Consider the following 21424-nt stretch of genomic DNA (forward strand, 5'->3'; position numbering starts at 1 on the left):
GCAGAGTCTGCTGGAGCTGCCCCGTCTGATCGTATGAAACACAGGGCAGTTTGCAGAGTCTGCTGGAGCTGCCCCGTCTGATCGTATGAAACACAGGGCAGTTTGCAGAGTCTGCTGGAGCTGCCCCGTCTGATCGTATGAAACACAGGGCAGTTTGCAGAGTCTGCTGGAGCTGCCCCGTCTGATCGTATGAAACACAGGGCAGTTTGCAGAGTCTGCTGGAGCTGCCCCGTCTGATCGTATGAAACACAGGGCAGTTTGCAGAGTCTGCTGGAGCTGCCCCCTGTCTGATCGCATGAAACACAGGGCAGTTTGCAGAGTCTGCTGGAGCTGCCCCGTCTGATCGTATGAAACACAGGGCAGTTTGCAGAGTCTGCTGGAGCTGCCCCGTCTGATCGTATGAAACACAGGGCAGTTTGCAGAGTCTGCTGGAGCTGCCCCGTCTGATCGTATGAAACACAGGGCAGTTTGCAGAGTCTGCTGGAGCTGCCCCGTCTGATCGTATGAAACACAGGGCAGTTTGCAGAGTCTGCTGGAGGTGCCCCGTCTGATCGTATGAAACACAGGGCAGTTTGCAGAGTCTGCTGGAGCTGCCCCCTGTCTGATCGTATGAAACACAGGGCAGTTTGCAGAGTCTGCTGGAGCTGCCCCCTGTCTGATCGCATGAAACACAGGGCAGTTTGCAGAGTCTGCTGGAGCTGCCCCGTCTGATCGTATGAAACACAGGGCAGTTTGCAGAGTCTGCTGGAGCTGCCCTGTCTGATGCTGATGATGTGCACAACTGGATAGTTGCAAAAAACAAAAGCAATGGTGAAAATTACAGCTTTAAAAAATAAAATAAAAAAATTAATTAGTATGTCATGTAAAAAAGTATTACTAAACCTTTTCTCTCTTTTTACAAATGCAATACTTTTTTTAATTTTTTTTTTTTTAAATACAATCTGTATATACATAATAAAACAGTAACTATAACCAAACAAAAAATATTAAAATCTTTCATGCTCAAATTATATTCCCATCTTAAAAGGACTACATTTCTTTTTTCCTTTTTTTATTAGGTTTTTTTTTTTTTTTTTTTTTTTTACATTTTCTATGGTCAAGTCTTTTTTTCTTCGTTTTTCTCTTTAATAGGCTCTAGGGCATCAATCGACGATCACGGTTTCCATTCAATCTGCAGCTTCAACAGTGGCTCCACTTCAGCTTGCGTCATCAAACAAGCAGTGGCAGCAAAGATCCTTCATTCTTTGTGCAAAGCTGGTTTCTTTTGAGCTATAAAAAAAGTCTTAGTGCTGTATATACCGCACGGAGAAGCCACGACAATGCCGTGCCGCAGAGAGGGGGCAGTTTGACAGAGTCTCATGAGGCACAGCTCCTTCCCTATCTGCAGAGCTCCTCCGGCACGGCGTCCTTCCGGAGTTTCCTCTTCTTGCCGTGGCTGCTCGGTGGGTGTGGTTTGCTGCTGAGCGGTGCGGGGGAGTGGCTGGGGCGCTGCTGATCTGTACAGCCTTTACGAGAAGAGCGAAACTGTCTCCTTTCATGCTAAAGAAAAAAGAAATCAATCAATCAAAAACATGAGTTGCTTCCTCTATCTGTTACACATCAATTCATTCCTTCACTTCTTTTACAAAGCACTACATCTGGTGTTCTGTCAAAACAAGAAAGGATAAACTGCCTCTTCATATATAAGAGGTGCAAACGTGTCTGCTTCTCACATTCCTAAACAAACAAAAAAACGAGCCACAAATCAGTGCTTATATGTTGGCTAGAATGTAAGTAGATTTAGAGTTAATTACAACTATTCAATAAAAGGTTTAAAGGAATTTAAACTTTGGTATACCAGTACCAATGATGCCTTATATATTCAATGGCTGGTTTCACTGACCCTGACCCTTGGACTACGTTACCAAAGGTAGGTAGTCCAAGATTAGTGCTAATTTGTATTTGTAACTGTGCAGCTGTAAACCGGTTTTATACAGTTGGCATTTATTCTACTAGTTTTAACCCTGTGTTTGCTGAAGGGACAGACCTGTGTCTTGTTGCTGGAGGAATGGCTCTGTGCCAGGTTGCTCTTGCTGGAGGAATGGCTCTGTGTTTTCCCGCGGAGCTGTGTGGACCCCGTTGCTGTTTCTTGTCTGGGATCAGCTTGCCGGTGCTTCAGGGTTTTACATGGAGTCTCGTCCGAGTCCTGCGAAGTTACAGATATCAGAGACCTCAGGGCTCCACACTGCGTTTGCACAGAAAACAACAACTAACAGCTCAGACAATGACCACCACAGTTACAGCTGACATGCTGCTCCCCCCCCACCCCCACTGGGTTTCTGTGTCCGAAAGCAGAAATCTTGCATATTAAAATATCTAAAACACTTTACAGGTTTGCAAACAAAAGCGCGATACCTATAAAAACAAAACAAACAAAAAAAACCCCCTTACTTTCAATGTTGTTACTAGCCATATAAAAACATTAAATGATTTTGCATACACCCCGTGTTTCAGGGTAGCAACGCACTGGCTGGTTCAGAAAACAATACAATAAATAAATACAATTAAATAAAATTAAAGTAAAATAAAACACGACATTGTCCTGGTGTTTCCTTCTGCGTGCTCCGGAGGTGTATGAAAGGACGCCAGGTGTTTGAAAGCGGTTCTGTGTGCTCTGGAGGTGTATGAAAGGAAGCCAGGTGTTTGAAAGCGGTTCTGTGTGCTCTGGAGGTGTATGAAAGGAAGCCAGGTGTTTGAAAGCGGTTCTGCATTATCTGGAGGTGTATGAAAGGACGCCAGGTGTTTGAAAGCGGTTCTGTGTGCTCTGGAGGTGTATGAAAGGAAGTCAGGTGTTTGAAAGCGGTTCTGCATTATCTGGAGGTGTATGAAAGAAAGCCAGGTGTTTGAAAGCGGTTCTGCATTATCTGGAGGTGTATGAAAGGAAGCCAGGTGTTTGAAAGCGGTTCTGCATTATCTGGAGGTGTATGAAAGGAAGCCAGGTGTTTGAAAGCGGTTCTGTGTGCTCTGGAGGTGTATGAAAGGAAGCCAGGTGTTTGAAAGCGGTTCTGCGTGCTCTGGAGGTGTATGAAAGGAAGCTGGTAAAGCACTCACTGCATCACTGGAGCTGGATATCGAGGAGGAGGAGGAGGAGGAGGAGGAGGAGTGTTCACTCCGCGGCTGCCCCAGGATCACAGCCTTTTCTTCACAGACATTGTTGTTGCATTTGTCCAGCTGCTGTGGCTCTACTAACAACGTCACATCATTGCCTGGAACAAAGAGGGGAAGATGAAGGATTTAAAAGAAAGGCACATACACGACAAGACCTCCCTTTCACATACAGTACATTCCAGTAGCTTTTAAGAATAAGTGACTAACCCTCCCTTGAGAGGGTTGTTAGGAATGCTTGTGCATTCGAAGGTGGTGTTCTTGGTCTCATGGTAATTTAGACGAGTTTCACTGGAAGTTACCCTGACCTCGGCATGCAGGGACACTTTCACCGCAGAACCATAGTGATGTCACTTCAGACTGACGTTAAACTCTTGCGTGCTGAAAACCCAAACCTCGGACAAGTGCATGAATATACATATAAAATGTTTGGTTTCAGAGAAATACAAAAATAAACTTTTGTAAATGCTTCAAGTCACTGTTGAAGACACTGAACACAGTTGAATTTGAATCTCTTGGTACAGTATTTCTAAATGTTTTATTGTTTCAGAGGCTGTGTTACCATTGATTGGAGACTCTCTTCTGCTCTGCGATCCCCACTTCTTTGAAATCCAGTCTCTGTATTCAGACACTTCTTGGGTCACTCGCAGGATGCGCCCCAGAATGCTGTCAATGTGGAAAGTTTAACAGTTAATCAGTATACTACCTGAGCACCACCCTGAGCACCCCCCCACCGGCCCCTCCCTGCAAGACTGAATGTTGAGCCTTCCTAGCCATGTTTGAAAGCTACACCACTCTGGAGAGGTGCCTCTCTGGGACGTGTTTCATGACAGTGGTCAAAGAATCGCAAGTCGAAATAATAGATCCTGTAAAAGCGCAAATCTCAACTGATTGAGACCAAAAAGCAAGGAGGAGGCTGAAGGAAGACTGTGGTTTGTAAGGCTCTCACCTTTCCGACTCATTGTTGGGATAGTACTTGGCGATTGGGGAAACAGCGTGGCTCAGTACAATGTAGGCATAATCAAAGGCTTGCTTCACTTGCATGGCACCGTAGGAGCTCCTTCCAACATCATTTGCTTTGAAAGTAAAGGAAAAATGCATTTAAGAAAACTACAATAAACCATGAATATGCATGAAAATCTTTCTTATACTATCCCTGCATAATATATTTTACAAATTAAAATAAGCTGTTCAAATAAAATCTATAGCCTCTATAGGTATTCATTTCAATGTTTGTATTAATTATTAAACAAACAAACAAACAAACAAAAACAAATAAATAAAACACACACATTGTAAACCATTTCCTGGGGTTGATGGAGCATTTTATTTTACAAGGAGCCGAGCTGGCCCGTGCTGTACCTGGCTGCAGGGGGTCCTCGATGTAGAGCATCGACGGTCTGTACCCGTCCACCATGCTCTTCTGCACTTCCTCTTTAGCCACGTACGAGCCGCCGTCCTTGATCCGGATGCCAGTCTTCAGGTAGTTGAAATGACGTCCGTAGAGTTCGAAGAATTCTATCAAGAGAACTCCAATGTTGGCATTGGGGCTGCTGGCGTCTTCCCTGTAATGCAACTGGAACAGAAAGGGATCGGTTTCATTAACAAAAAAACAAAAAAAATACAATTAACAACTGCCATCACCAGCAAGAAACAGCAGTGCAATACCCAGTACACCTCTATGCAACGCCCAGTACACCTCTGTGCAACGCCCAGTACACCTCTGTGCAACGCCCAGTACACCTCTGTGCAACGCCCAGTACACCTCTGTGCAACGCCCAGTACACCTCTGTGCAACGCCCAGTACACCTCTGTGCAACGCCCAGTACACCTCAACTGAACAAAACTTAAAACAGGAGGGCTCTTTAATAAAAACAGTATTTGTAACAAAGATAAACCAACTCCCACAGATAACAATATCCGAGCCCTAAGACTGAGGGTTAATAAACAGATCAAGGTCTAATCCTGTCCTATTTTTTTTCCGCTTTACCTTTTAAACACAGACTTTCATTCGGTAATCTCATTCTGAAATCTATTTTTGCCTTTATTCCCTTGACCTATTTGTCAAGAATGCAATGCAAAAATAATTATATATATGTGTGTATATATTATATATATATGGTATAAAAAAGGCTCCCACTGTCACCTAATTACACTTCAATGTATTCTTTAACTTAAGCAGCTGACTTGCTTCCATGTGCCCTGCAGTGCGCTGCAAACCGTTGCTCTGGTGCAGCCTGGAGGGTGCAAAGCTTGAACATGCAGCAGACTTGTGATCACTTACCTGAAGGAAGCTGACAGCCATTAAGAAGAGGCTGTAGGAGCCGATCCCCCCTGTGAATACTTCATTCAGATCTCTCTGCAGCAGGAACTGTTTCAACACGAGCACCAGGTATGGAAGTACAGGGTATTTCTAGGAAAAGGGAAAGCAATCAACTCAATGAGTATATATATATATATATATATATATATATATATATATATATATATATATATATATATATATGCATGCATAGAGTAAATGGCATGTGTCCTACATCACCTGTTTTTATTACAACTCTTAATATTTATTACAGTACATCCCTATTTCCAACTTGAATAACAACCATAAATCTCAGTCCAGGTCAGATTTAGAAACAGCTGTTGGATGCAGATATGCAGCCCTGCTTTGCTAAAATGTATCCTGCTGTATTAAAGCAGCGTTTAATTTCCTGTTCAGATGTAACACTCGTATTAGTGCTTGCCAGAGTGCATCCGGCGGGGAGATCATTTCTTATATACAAACCAGGCTTACACAGAGCAGGTAATCTGCCACCTCGCTGCACTGAAACTCCTTCATTCATAAATACAAACCAGGCTTACACAGAGCAGGTAATCTGCCACCTCGCTGCACTGAAACTCCTTCATTCATAGATACAAACCAGGCTTACACAGAGCAGGTAATCTGCCACCTCGCTGCACTGAAACTCCTTCATTCATAAATACAAACCAGGCTTACACAGAGCAGGTAATCTGCAACCTCGTTGCACTGAAACTCCTTCATTCATAGATACAAACCAGGTTTACACAGAGCAGATAATCTGCCACCTCGCTGCACTGAAACTCCTTCATTCATAAATACAAACCAGGCTTACACAGAGCAGGTAATCTGCCACCTCGCTGCACTGAAACTCCTTCATTCATAGATACAAACCAGGCTTACACAGAGCAGATAATCTGCCACCTCGCTGCACTGAAACTCCTTCATTCATAAATACAAACCAGGCTTACACAGAGCAGGTAATCTGCCACCTCGCTGCACTGAAACTCCTTCATTCATAGATACAAACCAGGCTTACACAGAGCAGATAATCTGCCACCTCGCTGCACTGAAACTCCTTCATTCATAAATACAAACCAGTCTTACACAGAGCAGGTAATCTGCCACCTCGCTGCACTGAAACTCCTTCATTCATAGATACAAACCAGGTTTACACAGAGCAGATAATCTGCCACCTCGCTGCACTGAAACTCCTTCATTCATAGATACAAACCAGGCTTACACAGAGCAGGTAATCTGCCACCTCGCTGCACTGAAACTCCTTCATTCATAGATACAAACCAGGCTTACACAGAGCAGGTAATCTGCCACCTCGCTGCACTGAAACTCCTTCATTCATAAATACAAACCAGGTTTACACAGAGCAGGTAATCTGCCACCTCGTTGCACTGAAACTCCTTCATTCATAAATACAAACCAGGCTTACACAGAGCAGGTAATCTGCCACCTCGCTGCACTGAAACTCCTTCATTCATAAATACAAACCAGGCTTACACAGAGCAGGTAATTGGTAACCTCGCTGCACTGAAGCTCCTCTGAGTGTTGTCAGTTCACTGATCCATGCCCGTATTGCAAACACAAATGAAAAGTTCCTTTGTTTTTACACAGGAGAATTAATTCGCAAACCAAATCTTGTGTTTTAGAGTGCATTGTATCGTTTGTATTTAGATGTAGAAAGCCGTGTTATTTGGGAATTGGAGAAGTGGAGAGGCAAGTACTTTGGAGAGGTAAAGAATCAGCTGGTAGCAACAATGACATGCTCTGACCTCTTTAAACTCTTTGATGAGCTGAGCTGCTTTCACTCCGTTCTGCACGTTGAAGCTGATGTCAACCTTCACCTCAGTGTATGAATCGGTCAGTTTAATGATGGGTACCTAATGCAAGACAAAAATATATACATACATATTATTAAAAAAATACTCTTTCATTACAAAGTACAAATACATAAATGAACTGGCAATCAAAACACTTTTGCAAACATTTCATACCAATATAACACTACTTTACTCTGCTATGAAGTCATGCAAGCCATTTCTCTCTCTAGGAAACTACTGTCTGCTTCGCACACTTTTTCATAAAGTGCTGACAATTTTCAAATTCTGTTTCATATATATCAGAATTGAATGAAGTTAAGATTCAGAGTACACCTGAAATTAGAATGTATTCCAAATAAGTGAACTTTAACTGCTGGATTCACAAACCCAAAGACGCCAATACTGGACAGTGAACAGAACGCACCTGCCAAGCAAAATAAGGGTTGGGGTTTTTTTTTTGTTTTTTTTTTGGACAAGTCAAGGCGGTAAAATAGATGTGTAAAACTTAATGCAAGCATCCAGTCAAATGAAGTTGAGGTAAAATATATATTTAGTTTCAAGTGAAATCTATTCTTTTAATGTTCTTGTTCCTTCGGATCTCAAATGCAACTTGTTTACATCAGAAAGTCACTACCTTTTAATTGTTAAAGGTCAAAAAAGAACTCTGTACACTTTCAAATAATAATAATAATAATAATAATAATACTACATTGAACCTAAAAAGAAGCCACACAAAATGCTTTCAGTGCGGCACACACAAGGCAAGAGCTCTTGAACTGGAGCTAATCATCCACTCGTTTGGGCTTATTTGCAACACTAAGCATTTAATATTGTAAATGTTTATTTTAAGCACAAAGTTGGCATTTTCTGCTTCATTTTATGTTACCATAGAAAAAAATATATAGTGCTAATAAAAACAAACACTAATTACTTATGTCATGTAAGCTTAATAAACAAATGTTTAAACTTAAAAAGGGTCTGTGTACACCTTTAAACAAAAAAAAAAAAAAAACACCCTTGACGTTCTGTTAATAAATAAAAGTTTAAAACGACCTCTTGATTTTTTGTCTTCTCTGGGAATCAAATGTCTGGCAACAATTTTTTTTTTTTTTTTTTTTTTTTTTTTAATAAAAGGATGATTGTTTAAACATGGGGTGTATTTTATAATTCGCTGGATCACCATGTTTGTCTCCATCAACATCAGATCACAAAGAAAATGCAGACGGCAGAGGCTGTAGTTATTGCGACGTATTTATTCTGTCTGCCTCTTTTCTGCAGAGATATTATATATATATATATATATATATATATATATATATATATATATATATATATATATATATATATATATATATATATATTAATGGCATATCAAATTAAGAGCAAAATAAATACTAGAAAAAGGCAGCTTTTGAAAAATGTTGTCCTGTTTCAACATGCAGTAAGTAATGGTTTTAAAATAACCCTGCAACACCTGCTCAAACACACTACATTGGCATGACTTCCTTTCACATTAGGGAGTAATGGGTCTCCTCCTAGCCACTGACAAGTGAATAAGATCGACGTCAGCGTAAGACACATCCAGCCCTTGCCTTTCCATTCAGCTCAATGGGCTGGGATGCCACGCCATTACACATGCATCACCTAATAAAAGAACACTAAGCTCAAGTGTTAGTAATTTCTACTCTCAGGAGTCCTGGGGCTGGTTTCACAAAAGCACTGCCAGCACTTAGCAGGCTGTGAGCCAGCAAGCAATCGTAGTTTTAAGATAGAACGCTAAAGTTTAGTAGAAATTCACTCAGCAAGTCTATATGATGAAAGGATAGATTATTTTATTTTTATGGAAGTGAATTTCATTTAGCAGACTGCTATCTAGACCCCGCGCACACTGTGGTGGTGATGAGCGTACCGTAGCTTTGTCCAGCACTTTGACCGAGTTCTCATCGGCGATGTTGTGCTTCCGGAGAGCTTGCTCCAGGGTCCACAGGGGAAGGCTGTCCCATTTCCCAAACACGACGAGATCAATATCACTGAGGAGAGGAATAAACAAGCAGGTCTTTAATATGAGACTCTGAGCAGCAGCACCGCGGGATAGGTTTTCATTTTAACATGAGGATTAGGTGCCAGCACTGTGCCACAACATTCTGTGGGTTTCACTTTCTCCTCAAGAGCACCCTGTTTTAACTGGAGCTCACTTGAAGCGCAACCAAATGGTTTAGTTAACTTACAGTGTACATACATTCAATTCAGTTGAATATTTACTGAACTACATACATGTTTAACCTAAATATAAAGTGCTACATGCATCATAATACATGTCATTAAAATGAAATAAAACAAAGAAACTCACCTTGTGGGTAAATACAATCCAGTGCTAAAGCTTCCAAATATATGAACCTGAAATATAAAAGAAGCATACATTTTTTTAAATATATTCATTTACTAACTTACACCATATAGGAATAGATTGGAATTCAATCAAGGAGAGACGGGTATGGACATTAAACTTGACTAAATTAAGCCACTAATTGGTTCAGTTAAGTAACAGAGCTCGGTTGAAACGAACAGCAGCCAACCCTGCAGCTCTCCAGGACCAGGGCAGGAGACCCCTGATCTAGATAATGAAGTGCTCTATTGAGCCTGACTCTCAAGCTGCACATGGGTGCTGTACCCTGGATAATGAAGTGCTCTATTGTGCTGTACCCTGTGCATCCTTATTTTAATGTCATTATCCAAAACATATTGCATTGTTTCTGAAATGGTGCAATAACAGGTACAGAGACAAATAAAATGAAACACACCAGGTGCTTTATCTCCTACAGTAATCACCGTGGACACTGTTTGTTCCTCTCGCAGTGGAACGATTACTGTACATTAATGTGGGTTTTCTAAGACACACGTTTACTTCGCTAGACACAGTATCATACTTTGATTCTACTCGGTGGAGGCTGGCAGGAGTTCTGCTGACCATCAACCCCACCCAAAGGCTCCCTTTTGTGCCCTTATCAACTGTCTCAATGTCAGGAGGGAGGCTAGCTAGCGAGTAACCGAACATGAAGTGGGATTAAAAGTGCAGATACTGTAGCATACATAACCAGAATCCAACATTACAGATATAACAATGAAACAGAGTGCCTGGTTTCCTGGGACACTCTGCAGTAAGTCACGTCCTGTACCTGCTAATCCTGGTTAAAACACAGAGAAACAAACACCTTCACTTACATCGGCGTTAGGCCACAGTTCTCTGATGACGTCTTTTATCCTCTGCACCACCTCCTTGCGCATCCTCTCTTCCTCGGGCCGAGGAGACATGTACTCGTAGAAGTCAAATATCTCTTCGTGTAACCTGAGAGAGAGAGAGAGAGAGAGAGAGAGAACCCCTCTGTAAGGAAACTACACAAGTGCATCTCGGCTACACTAAGCTATTTACTGCAGGAGGCAGTGTGGTCCAGTGGTTAAAAATCCAGGGCTTGTAACCAGAAGATCAGTGGTTAAAAATCCAGGGCTTGTAACCAGAAGATCCCCGGTTCAAACCCCACCTCTGCGACTCACTGTGTGACCCTGAGCAAGTCACTTTAACCTCCTTGTGCTCCATCCTGCGGATTGTAAGTGACTCTGTATATAAGGCACAGTTCACAGCCTACCCCTGTAAAGCTCTTTGTGGTAGTGGTCCACAATGAAAGGTGCTATATAAAAATAAAGATATTATTATTATTATTATTATTATTATTATTTTATTATTATCTACCATGTTCTCAAACAGTTCACTGTTAGAATGATTGAACCCGGAAAGAAACCGAGACTGAATGCCCCCGAAACACAAACACTTATTTTAGTGGCACTTTGCAGTTCCTGGTTTAAATATTAATGTAATCTGTGTCCACTGTAGAAATGCAATTAATGCTCAAAACAGGAGGGCCATTCCACACCAGCTATAAGCAACACCTGTCTAATGATGTACTGAAGACACCATTTTAAAAGCTAGTAAGGCGAGTAAGTTGACTACACTTTCTGTAACAATTGACAGCATATAGTAGCACACTGTAGAAGACTGATGTGGATAGATTAATGCCTGAACACGACACACATACAATGCAAGAGGTGTGTGTGTGAGGGAGAGAAAGGAACAAAGCTGATCTTTGCTAAAACAGAAAATCCCTCTGGGGGAAAGAAGAGAGGATTATTCATTTAAAATCCATGCTGAAGACAGAGCCACACCCAGGTTTCTTGACAGTGGGTGTGTACACAGTAAACATGTCTCACAATGCTCTTCTCAGTGTCAGGATTAATGCATTGCACAGACTCCATATTTAACACTATTAGTCCTGGTTTTCTAACAAATCCACCAGCATTCGCTGTTTCAGCTTTGGCACAGACTGCCAGTTCTGATTACCAATGTACTTTTAATTCAAGCTTTTATTCCTGCACAACAATCTCTGCACGGCTGTTATCTCTTTTGAAAACATTTGTTTTGATCGTGTGTCATAGAGTGTGGAAACCCCCATAATAACCTGTTCTGAATTGACTGTGAACCGTCCACTAGAACTTTGAAGACTGTGTACCGTATAGTATCAAAAACACATGCAACCACGTCCACCGTACCTTTGAAGACTTGAAAGGTGGATTAAGATATGCAAATGTAGAGAGGAATGCTTCCTGGTAATGCACGGTGTAAGTCTGCAGCACTCAATGTTCTGCAGCTTGCTTCCCACCCCCCCACCCCCCAATATACAGGAGTAGAATAGAAACCTGACAAAGCTCTTTAAAGCGGTGGCAGCAGCAGCGGGAATCAGGGAAGAGGAATCCTGTGACAATCACTGACCTGGCTCCAGCCACCTGCTCACTACAGCAAACGCAGCAGCTGTGCATGCTGCTCAGAACACCGCTGCTCAGAACACCACTGCAACAGGAGCCTCCCACTAGAATGAACCCAGGAAAGGTCAGGCCAATTATTCCAAAGGACTTCCAAAGTCCTCCGAGAGGAAAAGTCTTAGCACAGGGAAAAAGTCTTAGCACATTGTACTTCGACAATAATGACTTACTTGAACCTCTTACACAGCTCCACTAAACCCTGCACAGAGCACCAACACAGCTCCACTAAACCCTGCACAGAGCACTAACACAGCTCCACTGTGCCTGCACAGAGCACTAACACAGCTCCACTAAACCCTGCACAGAGCACCAACACAGCTCCACTAAACCCTGCACAGAGCACTAACACAGCTCCACTGTGCCTGCACAGAGCACCAACACAGCTCCACGGTGCCTGCAAAGCACTAACACAGCTCCACTAAACCCTGCACAGAGCACCAACACAGCTCCACTGTGCCTGCACAGAGCACCAACACAGCTCCACGGTGCCTGCAAAGCACTAACACAGCTCCACTAAACCCTGCACAGAGCACCAACACAGCTCCACTGTGCCTGCACAGAGCACCAACACAGCTCCACGGTGCCTGCAAAGCACTAACACAGCTCCACTAAACCCTGCACAGAGCACCAACACAGCTCCACGGTGCCTGCAAAGCACTAACACAGCTCTACTAAACTCTGCACAGAGTACTAACACAGCTCCACTGTGCCTGCACAGAGCACCAACACAGCTCCACTAAACCCTGCACAGAGCACTAACACAGCTCCACTGTGCCTGCACAGAGCACCAACACAGCTCCACGGTGCCTGCAAAGCACTAACACAGCTCCACTAAACCCTGCACAGAGTACTAACACAGCTCCACGGTGCCTGCAAAGCACTAACACAGCTCCACTAAACCCTGCACCGAGCACTAACACAGCTCCACTGTGCCTCCACAGAGCACTAACATAGCTCCACTAAACCCTGCACAGAGCACTAACACAGCTCCACTGTTCCTGCACAGAGCACTAACACAGCTCCACTGTGCCTGCTCAGAGCACTTACACAGCTCCACTAAACCCTGCACAGAGCACTAACACAGCTCTACTGTGCCTGCACAGAGCACTAACACAGCTCCACTAAACCCTGTACAGAGCACTAACACAGCTCTACTGTGCCTGCACAGAGCACTAACACAGCTCCACTAAACCCTGCACAGAGGACTTACACAGCTCCATTAAACCCTGCACAGAGGACTAACACAGCTCCACTGTGCATGCACAGAGCACTTACACAGCTCCACTGTGCCTGCACCAGCATGCACAGTGACTCACATCCCCATTATTCTTACAGAATGAAGTCAATGTATGTGGAATGCAGTTGAGTCATGTGTACAGTATGTAGCATGCTAATTTGCACAGCACTGTGTATGACCTTTTAGGGGTCTTGCTAATTCCTAAACACTTCTTGACTTGTAAGGAAGAAGCATCAACAATGCCCTACTGTAGACACTAGGGATTTCAATACCTGCCATTCAAGAACAGACTGGCATGGCAGGTCAGAGACCCACCATACACAGCACAGATCTCTGTATGGCAGCAGAGAGATATTAAGATTAGGTGCTGGTACTCCTCAGCCTAAGCCACTGTCACTCTCTGAATGACTTACAAGGCTACAGTGGCAAGGCTTCAGAAAGTGGAGGGAACACCAACATGTCCCTACCATGATTCGATCATGGCTTCTTTCCACATTGGGATGCTTTGGAATAGCTGCAGAATACAGCAATACAGACAAAGTGTCTTACTAGTGTTATTACATTAAAGTAGTAAGGCTGAGGAGTTTCAAAACAGAGCATGGACATCTGGCTATCTGAATAAGTTAATGACGGCATGAACCTCTACAACTGGAACATGTTTATTAAACAGCAATTCTGCACATTTTATTGGTCAATTTGCAGCCTTTTACCCCTGAAATGACATTACAGACATCACAGCGAACCTGATTGCTTCTGATCCCACACTGCTGGAGAGCTGCCTCGCTGTGACAAACACTGCCCATCATTCATCACAGTGAGATTGCTTCTGATCCCACACTGCTGGAGCGCTGCCTCGCTGAGACAAACACTGCCCATCATTCATCACAGTGAGATTGCTTCTGATCCCACACTGCTGGAGCGCTGCCTCGCTGTGACAAACACTGCCCGTCATTCATCACAGTGAGATTGCTTCTGATCCCACACTGCTGGAGCGCTGCCTCGCTGTGACAAACACTGCCCGTCATTCATCACAGTGAGATTGCTTCTGATCCCACACTGCTGGAGCGCTGCTTCGCTGTGACAAACACTGCCCGTCATTCATCACAGTGAGATTGCTTCTGATCCCACACTGCTGGAGCGCTGCTTCGCTGTGACAAACACTGCCCGTCATTCATCACAGTGAGATTGCTTCTGATCCCACACTGCTGGAGCGCTGCCTCGCTGAGACAAACACTGCCCGTCATTCATCACAGTGAGATTGCTTCTGATCCCACACTGCTGGAGCGCTGCCTCGCTGTGACAAACACTGCCCGTCATTCATCACAGTGAGATTGCTTCTGATCCCACACTGCTGGAGCGCTGCCTCGCTGTGACAAACACTGCCCATCATTCATCACAGTGAGATTGCTTCTGATCCCACACTGCTGGAGCGCTGTCTCGCTGTGACAAACACTGCCCGTCATTCATCACAGTGAGATTGCTTCTGATCCCACACTGCTGGAGCGCTGCCTCGCTGTGACAAACACTGCCCGTCATTCATCACAGTGAGATTGCTTCTGATCCCACACTGCTGGAGCGCTGTCTCGCTGTGACAAACACTGCCCATCATTCATCACAGTGAGATTGCTTCTGATCCCACACTGCTGGAGCGCTGCCTCGCTGTGACAAACACTGCCCGTCATTCATCACAGTGAGATTGCTTCTGATCCCACACTGCTGGAGCGCTGCCTCGCTGAGACAAACTGCCCATCATTCATCACAGTGAGATTGCTTCTGATCCCACACTGCTGGAGCGCTGCCTCGCTGTGACAAACACTGCCCGTCATTCATCACAGTGAGATTGCTTCTGATCCCACACTGCTGGAGAGCTGCCTCGCTGTGACAAACACTGCCCGTCATTCATCACAGTGAGATTGCTTCTGATCCCACACTGCTGGAGCGCTGCCTCGCTGTGACAAACACTGCCCGTCATTCATCACAGTGAGATTGCTTCTGATCCCACACTGCTGGAGCGCTGCCTCGCTGTGACAAACACTGCCCGTCATTCATCACAGTGAGATTGCTTCTGATCCCACACTGCTGGAGCGCTGCCTCGCTGTCACAAACACTGCCCATCATTCATCACAGTGAGATTGCTTCTGATCCCACACTGCTGGAGCGCTGCCTCGCTGTGACAAACACTGCCCGTCATTCATCACAGTGAGATTGCTTCTGATCCCACACTGCTGGAGCGCTGCCTCGCTGTCACAAACACTGCCCATCATTCATCACAGTGAGATTGCTTCTGATCCCACACTGCTGGAGCGCTGCCTCGCTGTGACAAACACTGCCCATCATTCATCACAGTGAGATTGCTTCTGATCCCACACTGCTGGAGCGCTGCCTCGCTGAGACAAACACTGCCCGTCATTCATCACAGTGAGATTGCTTCTGATCCCACACTGCTGGAGCGCTGCCTCGCTGTGACAAACACTGCCCGTCATTCATCACAGTGAGATTGCTTCTGATCCCACACTGCTGGAGCGCTGCCTCGCTGTGACAAACACTGCCCGTCATTCATCACAGTGAGATTGCTTCTGATCCCACACTGCTGGAGCGCTGCCTCGCTGAGACAAACTGCCCATCATTCATCACACACAGCCTGGTGTAGCAGATGTGCTTGCTTAGTCCGTGGCTGGCCATGCTAAAATGAATTGGACGAGTCAACACTCGTTTAAAATCAATTAAGAAACGAGATCTGTTCGTCGATGAGCACTCTAGGCCAGGCTGGGTCTTGTTTTATCAGAGCACTGCTTGCAGTTCAAACATGTTTACCTGTAGTGTGCTACAGATGGAGTTACTACACCTCAATCCCAATGTACTGCAACACATTACTAAGCAAATCTACCCAAGGTCCACAAGTACAAAACAACATTTAACATCATGATCACACATTCAGCAACGAATAAAAGTGAAGTTCCCATGACTGCAGCCTTTTGTTTCGAAATGAACTGTCAACAACCTGTGTAACATTAACTTTGCAAGTGATTAAGCACAGCTGTAGGAGTCCCAAGTTCCTACAGCGTGTTTGTTTGCTTGTTTTTCTCCATATGTGAAAACCCCCAAGGCCCCTACTTTTTTTTATTGTATTATTTTGCAGGGATGTGAACTAAATTAAGAAAAACGAAATCGTGAGCAAACAGTCACCCCACACTTGTGCATTAATGGCCACCTGCTGCATGCAAGCTGCTGTGACCCACAATCAAGTTTAATTTAAAATGAAAACAGGATTCCACAATTGAACCTTCAGTGTATGCTCATCTACTTCAATAGAACAGGTGGTGTTGGCTTTCCAGGTTGTTTATTTTCTACAGGTAGCATTACCCACTTTTTAACCAGCCATGATGCTGTATATCAAACAAAGGTTCTGTCTGTTTTGAAATGCATTGTGTTGTCTCTCCAACCTGCTGACCCGCTATGTCCCTGCACGCAAGCTGAGGTCCTCTGACTCAGGCCAGCTGGTTATACCCAAGCAAAAGCGCGCCACACTCGGAGAGCGCTCTTTTAGCTTCATGGCCCCGACTCTCTCCCAGCTTTAGTGCGTGCAGCTCCCACAGTCGCTCTCTTCAAATCAACTCTCAAGACACGCTTGCTCTCTCTTGCTTTCAATGCTCTCGAAGCCAGATATCTGTTATTAGCTGTTGTCTAAATTGCTATTTCAGTTTTTTTACTCCATCTTATCTGTATGATTCTGCTTAACACACGCATCCACAATGTTTAGAATTCACATCCTAGCCTTTTATTTAATGTATTTTGCCTATATTTATTTTGTTTACATTGTTTTTTTTTTACTGCTTGTATTTAATGTATTATGCATTGTTCCTCACTCTTGTCAAGCGCTTTGTGATGGTGGTCCACTGTGAAAGGCGCTATATAAAATAAAGATTTACTGATTGTGTTAGAAGGTTAATAATATATAGGTGTATGTTGTTTAGTCTTGAATGTAAGGGGGGGGTTATACAAGTCGCTCACATGACACTTTTTTGTCATTGATTTATAAGAATGCACTTCAAGCAGATTTTTTTTTGTTGTGGATGTTTCACAACGAGCAAAGTTTTATATATATATATATTAAAAAAAGCCACTACTTTTATAAATAGGGGCTTTCACTAAATCAGTGAGATAACCCTATCTTGCTCAAAACAGGAAGCACCATTACAGTGCGACAGTGTTACCAGAACCAGGCTGAACAACATCAGCAAAGAAGAAGAAATGGAATGTCAGAAAGCAACAACATTCTGTCACTGACAGCACTGATACAAAGGGGGAGAATTCAATCAAGGTTGTTCTCCTTATTTCAAGTGTTCTGGGTTTTTTTTGGAACAAAACAATTTATACCAAGCACTGTTAGATCTATTTCCGTTAATTAGTATTCTGCATTTTTTTTTTTTTTAAGTCATAACACTAGCTACTGCATTTTGTAAAATCTGCAACACAAACTATTTTTTCTTAGTTTTTGCTCATGAATTATTATCCAAGGCTAAGAACAAAGTCCACAGCGAAGCACTGCATTGTGGGATGCTATAAATATTGCAGAAGAATCAGGGATGAGAATAACTGGGTTTCCAGAACTCAAGACAGTGCCAGCAGTGACCCAGCAGCAGCCCAGCCGACAGTATAAAGCACAGCCGTATCTTCAGCACAGCGCTTGTCAGCAGGGTTTTCCTGATCTACATGTTTCCACACTCCAGTCCTCGGGGGAAGCACCAACTGTCCAGGACTACATTTCAAAACTTTGCACAGCTTTCCAGGGGCACATTAAACAGCCCCTGTGGTAACAATCTGCCACAGTACATGATATACTGACAAAAACCTGGCTGTTCGGGTGGATTCTGGGGACCAAAAGCTAGCAGTGTAGACTAGGTCTAAATTCAGCAACACAGCTTATCAAAGCCTACAGATGACATATTAATACAGCCTCACTGCCTTGCAAACATGGGACTTTGCGAGTCATGACAGTGAATAGCAGGAGTATGCAGCTCCGGCACTTCCAGTACGCGTCTTACTTCCAACCCTATATTTAACTGAACCAATTAAACCCTGAACAGGTCCTATGCCACTTCCAATAGAGCCGTTATAAAACCTGGACTGGAACAGACCCCAATATACATACTGCATGCATTGAGATTAACCACCTTGATATACAGTCTTTTAAGAGACCCTTTTTAAACTCTGAATGGCAATTCAAGGAGCGGTCAGTGCGACACACCACTGCAGTAGTGCTTGTGGTCAGAACGAAATGTCTGGTCTGGCACCTAAACGCTCCCCACATTCCAAACAGCTGTGTTACTGTATTCCTTCCTTCATAGCCAGCCCATAAGGACCATGCTGCTAACCCGTCACATGAACAGCACAGTTATCCACAGCAGATGCATCGGATTGAAATCATTAACCTGTAATTGGCTGTTTGCATGAACATGAAGGGGTTTGGGCAATATCTTTAATAGGATATGGTCAAATATATATGTACAGCTTGTAGCGGCCCCTCACCCCCAAGTGAATTTAAATCAATTATATATATAAAAAAACTGTGAAAGGGGGGGTATGCACTACTATCAAGTCTCACGCTTTAGAAACAAGTCACACATTGTAGGTACATATTATGCCATCAATATTAGCAGGCACACTACTAAAATAAAGCAGGAATGAAAATAAGACTCCCATTGCATAGCAGACTGATCCATTCCTGGTTTACTATGAGACCAACAAAACACATCTGAGCTTGTTACAGTACCTACACACTGTTAACACCTGGAATGGGTGAAACTGCTATGCAATAGGCGTCTCATTTCCATCCCTGGAAAAGAAATGACAAAACATCCTATTTGAATTTTCTCTAAACTAATGTTTCAGTCTCTGCATACATACAGGTACTTTGCACTGTTTGTGATCTAGCAGTAGGTACCTATTTAAGAGCAAAATACTACGAACCTGTTTGATCAGCAGACTCGAATGTAAATGCATGTGCACTTTAATTGCATCGCCTTGAAAACAAGTCGTCTCTCCGCGTGTCAATATCTACTGAAGATGCTAAAAAAAAAAAACGTGGACTGTCAAATTAAACGAAGCCCTGACGATGCCGCTAGGGGGGCAACTTTAAAACTACAGAAAGTAGTGTAGAACTTCCCAGTAAATTTTTTTTTAGTTAAAATTGAGCTGCGAGTGCCACCGAGGTATAAAAATAGTGCTGGGAGGGGGGGGGGGGGGGGGGGGGGGCGTGTTATTAATAAAACAAAAATAAACAGTTTTAAATGTTTCTTTAAAAAAAAAAAAACTACCCACCCCCTTGGCAACACATATAACATTGTAAAACGGGGTTAGCGCTTTCAAACCTGAACCTAGCATTAATATACTCTCGAGCACACAGGCACGCCTCCTCCTGTCCTTTAAAAACAGAACTAAGGGTGAACAATATTTATTGCGATGCCCTTTGAGGTCAAGGCTGTGAGAGGCAGACGGGCCAGCAAACAGCTAACATTTGAACCAAGCCCTTCACAATCATACCACTGCCATGCCACTGTCACCCCTCCCCCTTTCAATCGCATCTACCTACATATTTAGGTGTGTGTTACAGAGTATCGTGTCCCATTGCAACCTGACCTGATCCTACTCTGTTACCGTTAGACTTAACCCTGTGCGTGCACATTAAACATTGTATATATATATATATATATATATATATATATATATATATATATATATTCCTTGCAGTAATGTTTAGTGCCCTACCCACTCCTGCATTATACACAAAAAACTCACAAAACTCAAAGTGAAATCTGTACACCAGATTATTTTTAAGGACGGAGGCCCCATTCGCTCCCTTCTCCCTCATCCCCAAAGGACAGTTGTGTAACTGCCCCCTCGTCTCCCATGTGGGGGTACGTACCCGACCACCCCTTCGGAATAGTTCCTCGTTTTCCACGGGGTCCCGGAATATCCCCCGCCACCCCGATCCGTGCCTGGCCCGCGGTGCAAGAGGCTGGTGTTGAACCCGAACGTGCTCGCCTTGTTGTCCCATTTCCTCTTGTTTCGGTGGCTCCACGCACCGCCGCCGCCCCTGTCTGCCGGGTGGTTGTTTTGGTTGTTATTGGTCTCCAAGGGTAAAAAGTCCCCCTGCACCCCGAATTCCCCGCCGGCCCTCAAGCTCGACATGCCCTCGGTAGTGCTGGTGCTGGTTGTATTGATACCGCTGGAGCTGGCTGTTGCCGAGGTATCTGCACTGCTGGTCTTGGTGTTGTTCGCGTTGGTACCGCTTGTACTCGCAGTGTAGTTGTTGTCAAAGTACAGATTCCTTAGCCCTTGCGTAGTTTCCCAAATTTGCATCCACAGGATATTGGCAGGTCCGAGCTGTTCCGGCTGAAACCAGGCGATTCTCGGATCCATCAAACGGCAATCTGCCTCCCCGCAGGCTCTTCTCGGTTGGGTTGTATCACAGTGAAGCACAGCAGTATATATAATGTATATGCAAATTAAACAAGAATTTAAAAAAAAGGGAAAACTTGAAGCGGCTGTCAAAGTTATCTCTCGCTGTTTAGGAAGCCAGAATGAAGACGAAGACGAAGAAAAAGCAAGCGTGCGTCCGCTGACTGTCTGTCGCTCTAACTCTGTCTCGCTAGAGCCCAGAACGCACCGGCGGAACTCGCCACCGTTCTGCGCAGACTCGCACGCAGTGAAAGGCGTGGTGGAGAAAGTTGTGCGTCACGCAACAATCCAATAAGTTTTCCTGTTGTTACGTGTTAATCGGTGATCAATTATAATTATAGTGTATGAGGTGTTTAGATACCGCAGTGCACATTTAATCGTTGTGTCTCATATATACTGTAAAGCCAGAAATATGTGCGAGCAAATTATTTGGCGAATCACACCCATAAAACCTATGTTGCTTCAGAAATGTTGGCGCCCTGTTGCAATATACAAAGTATGTATTGTTAGTGGAATTTGATATTTCTACCAAAATGTTTTTTTTTTTTTTTCTTCATACGTGAAAAACGCGTAATA

The 21424-nt window shown here is 43.9% G+C and overlaps 1 protein-coding gene across 2 annotated transcripts; it reads right to left on the bottom strand.

Annotated features, from left to right (window-relative positions):
- Positions 1-474: 474 nt before the first annotated feature.
- LOC117425962 (terminal nucleotidyltransferase 4B-like) lies at positions 475-21139 on the bottom strand. 2 transcript variants are annotated; one of them, XM_034043306.3, is made up of 12 exons: positions 20313-21139; positions 10501-10624; positions 9629-9675; positions 9188-9308; positions 7231-7338; positions 5429-5557; positions 4507-4720; positions 4094-4220; positions 3707-3810; positions 3091-3245; positions 2027-2224; positions 475-1539 (listed from the first exon to the last, which is right to left on the bottom strand). In XM_034043306.3, the coding sequence occupies exons 1-12, from the start codon at positions 20807-20809 to the stop codon at positions 1378-1380; spliced, it is 1986 nt and encodes a 661-aa protein (XP_033899197.2). In that variant the 5' UTR covers positions 20810-21139; the 3' UTR covers positions 475-1377. The 2 variants fall into 2 exon arrangements, with proteins under 2 accessions (XP_033899197.2, XP_033899198.2); XM_034043307.3 differs by having other exon boundaries at positions 2027-2185; positions 20313-21138.
- Positions 21140-21424: the final 285 nt, after the last annotated feature.

Source organism: Acipenser ruthenus, chromosome 20, assembly GCF_902713425.1.
Source record: "Acipenser ruthenus chromosome 20, fAciRut3.2 maternal haplotype, whole genome shotgun sequence".
NCBI lineage: Eukaryota > Metazoa > Chordata > Actinopteri > Acipenseriformes > Acipenseridae > Acipenser > Acipenser ruthenus.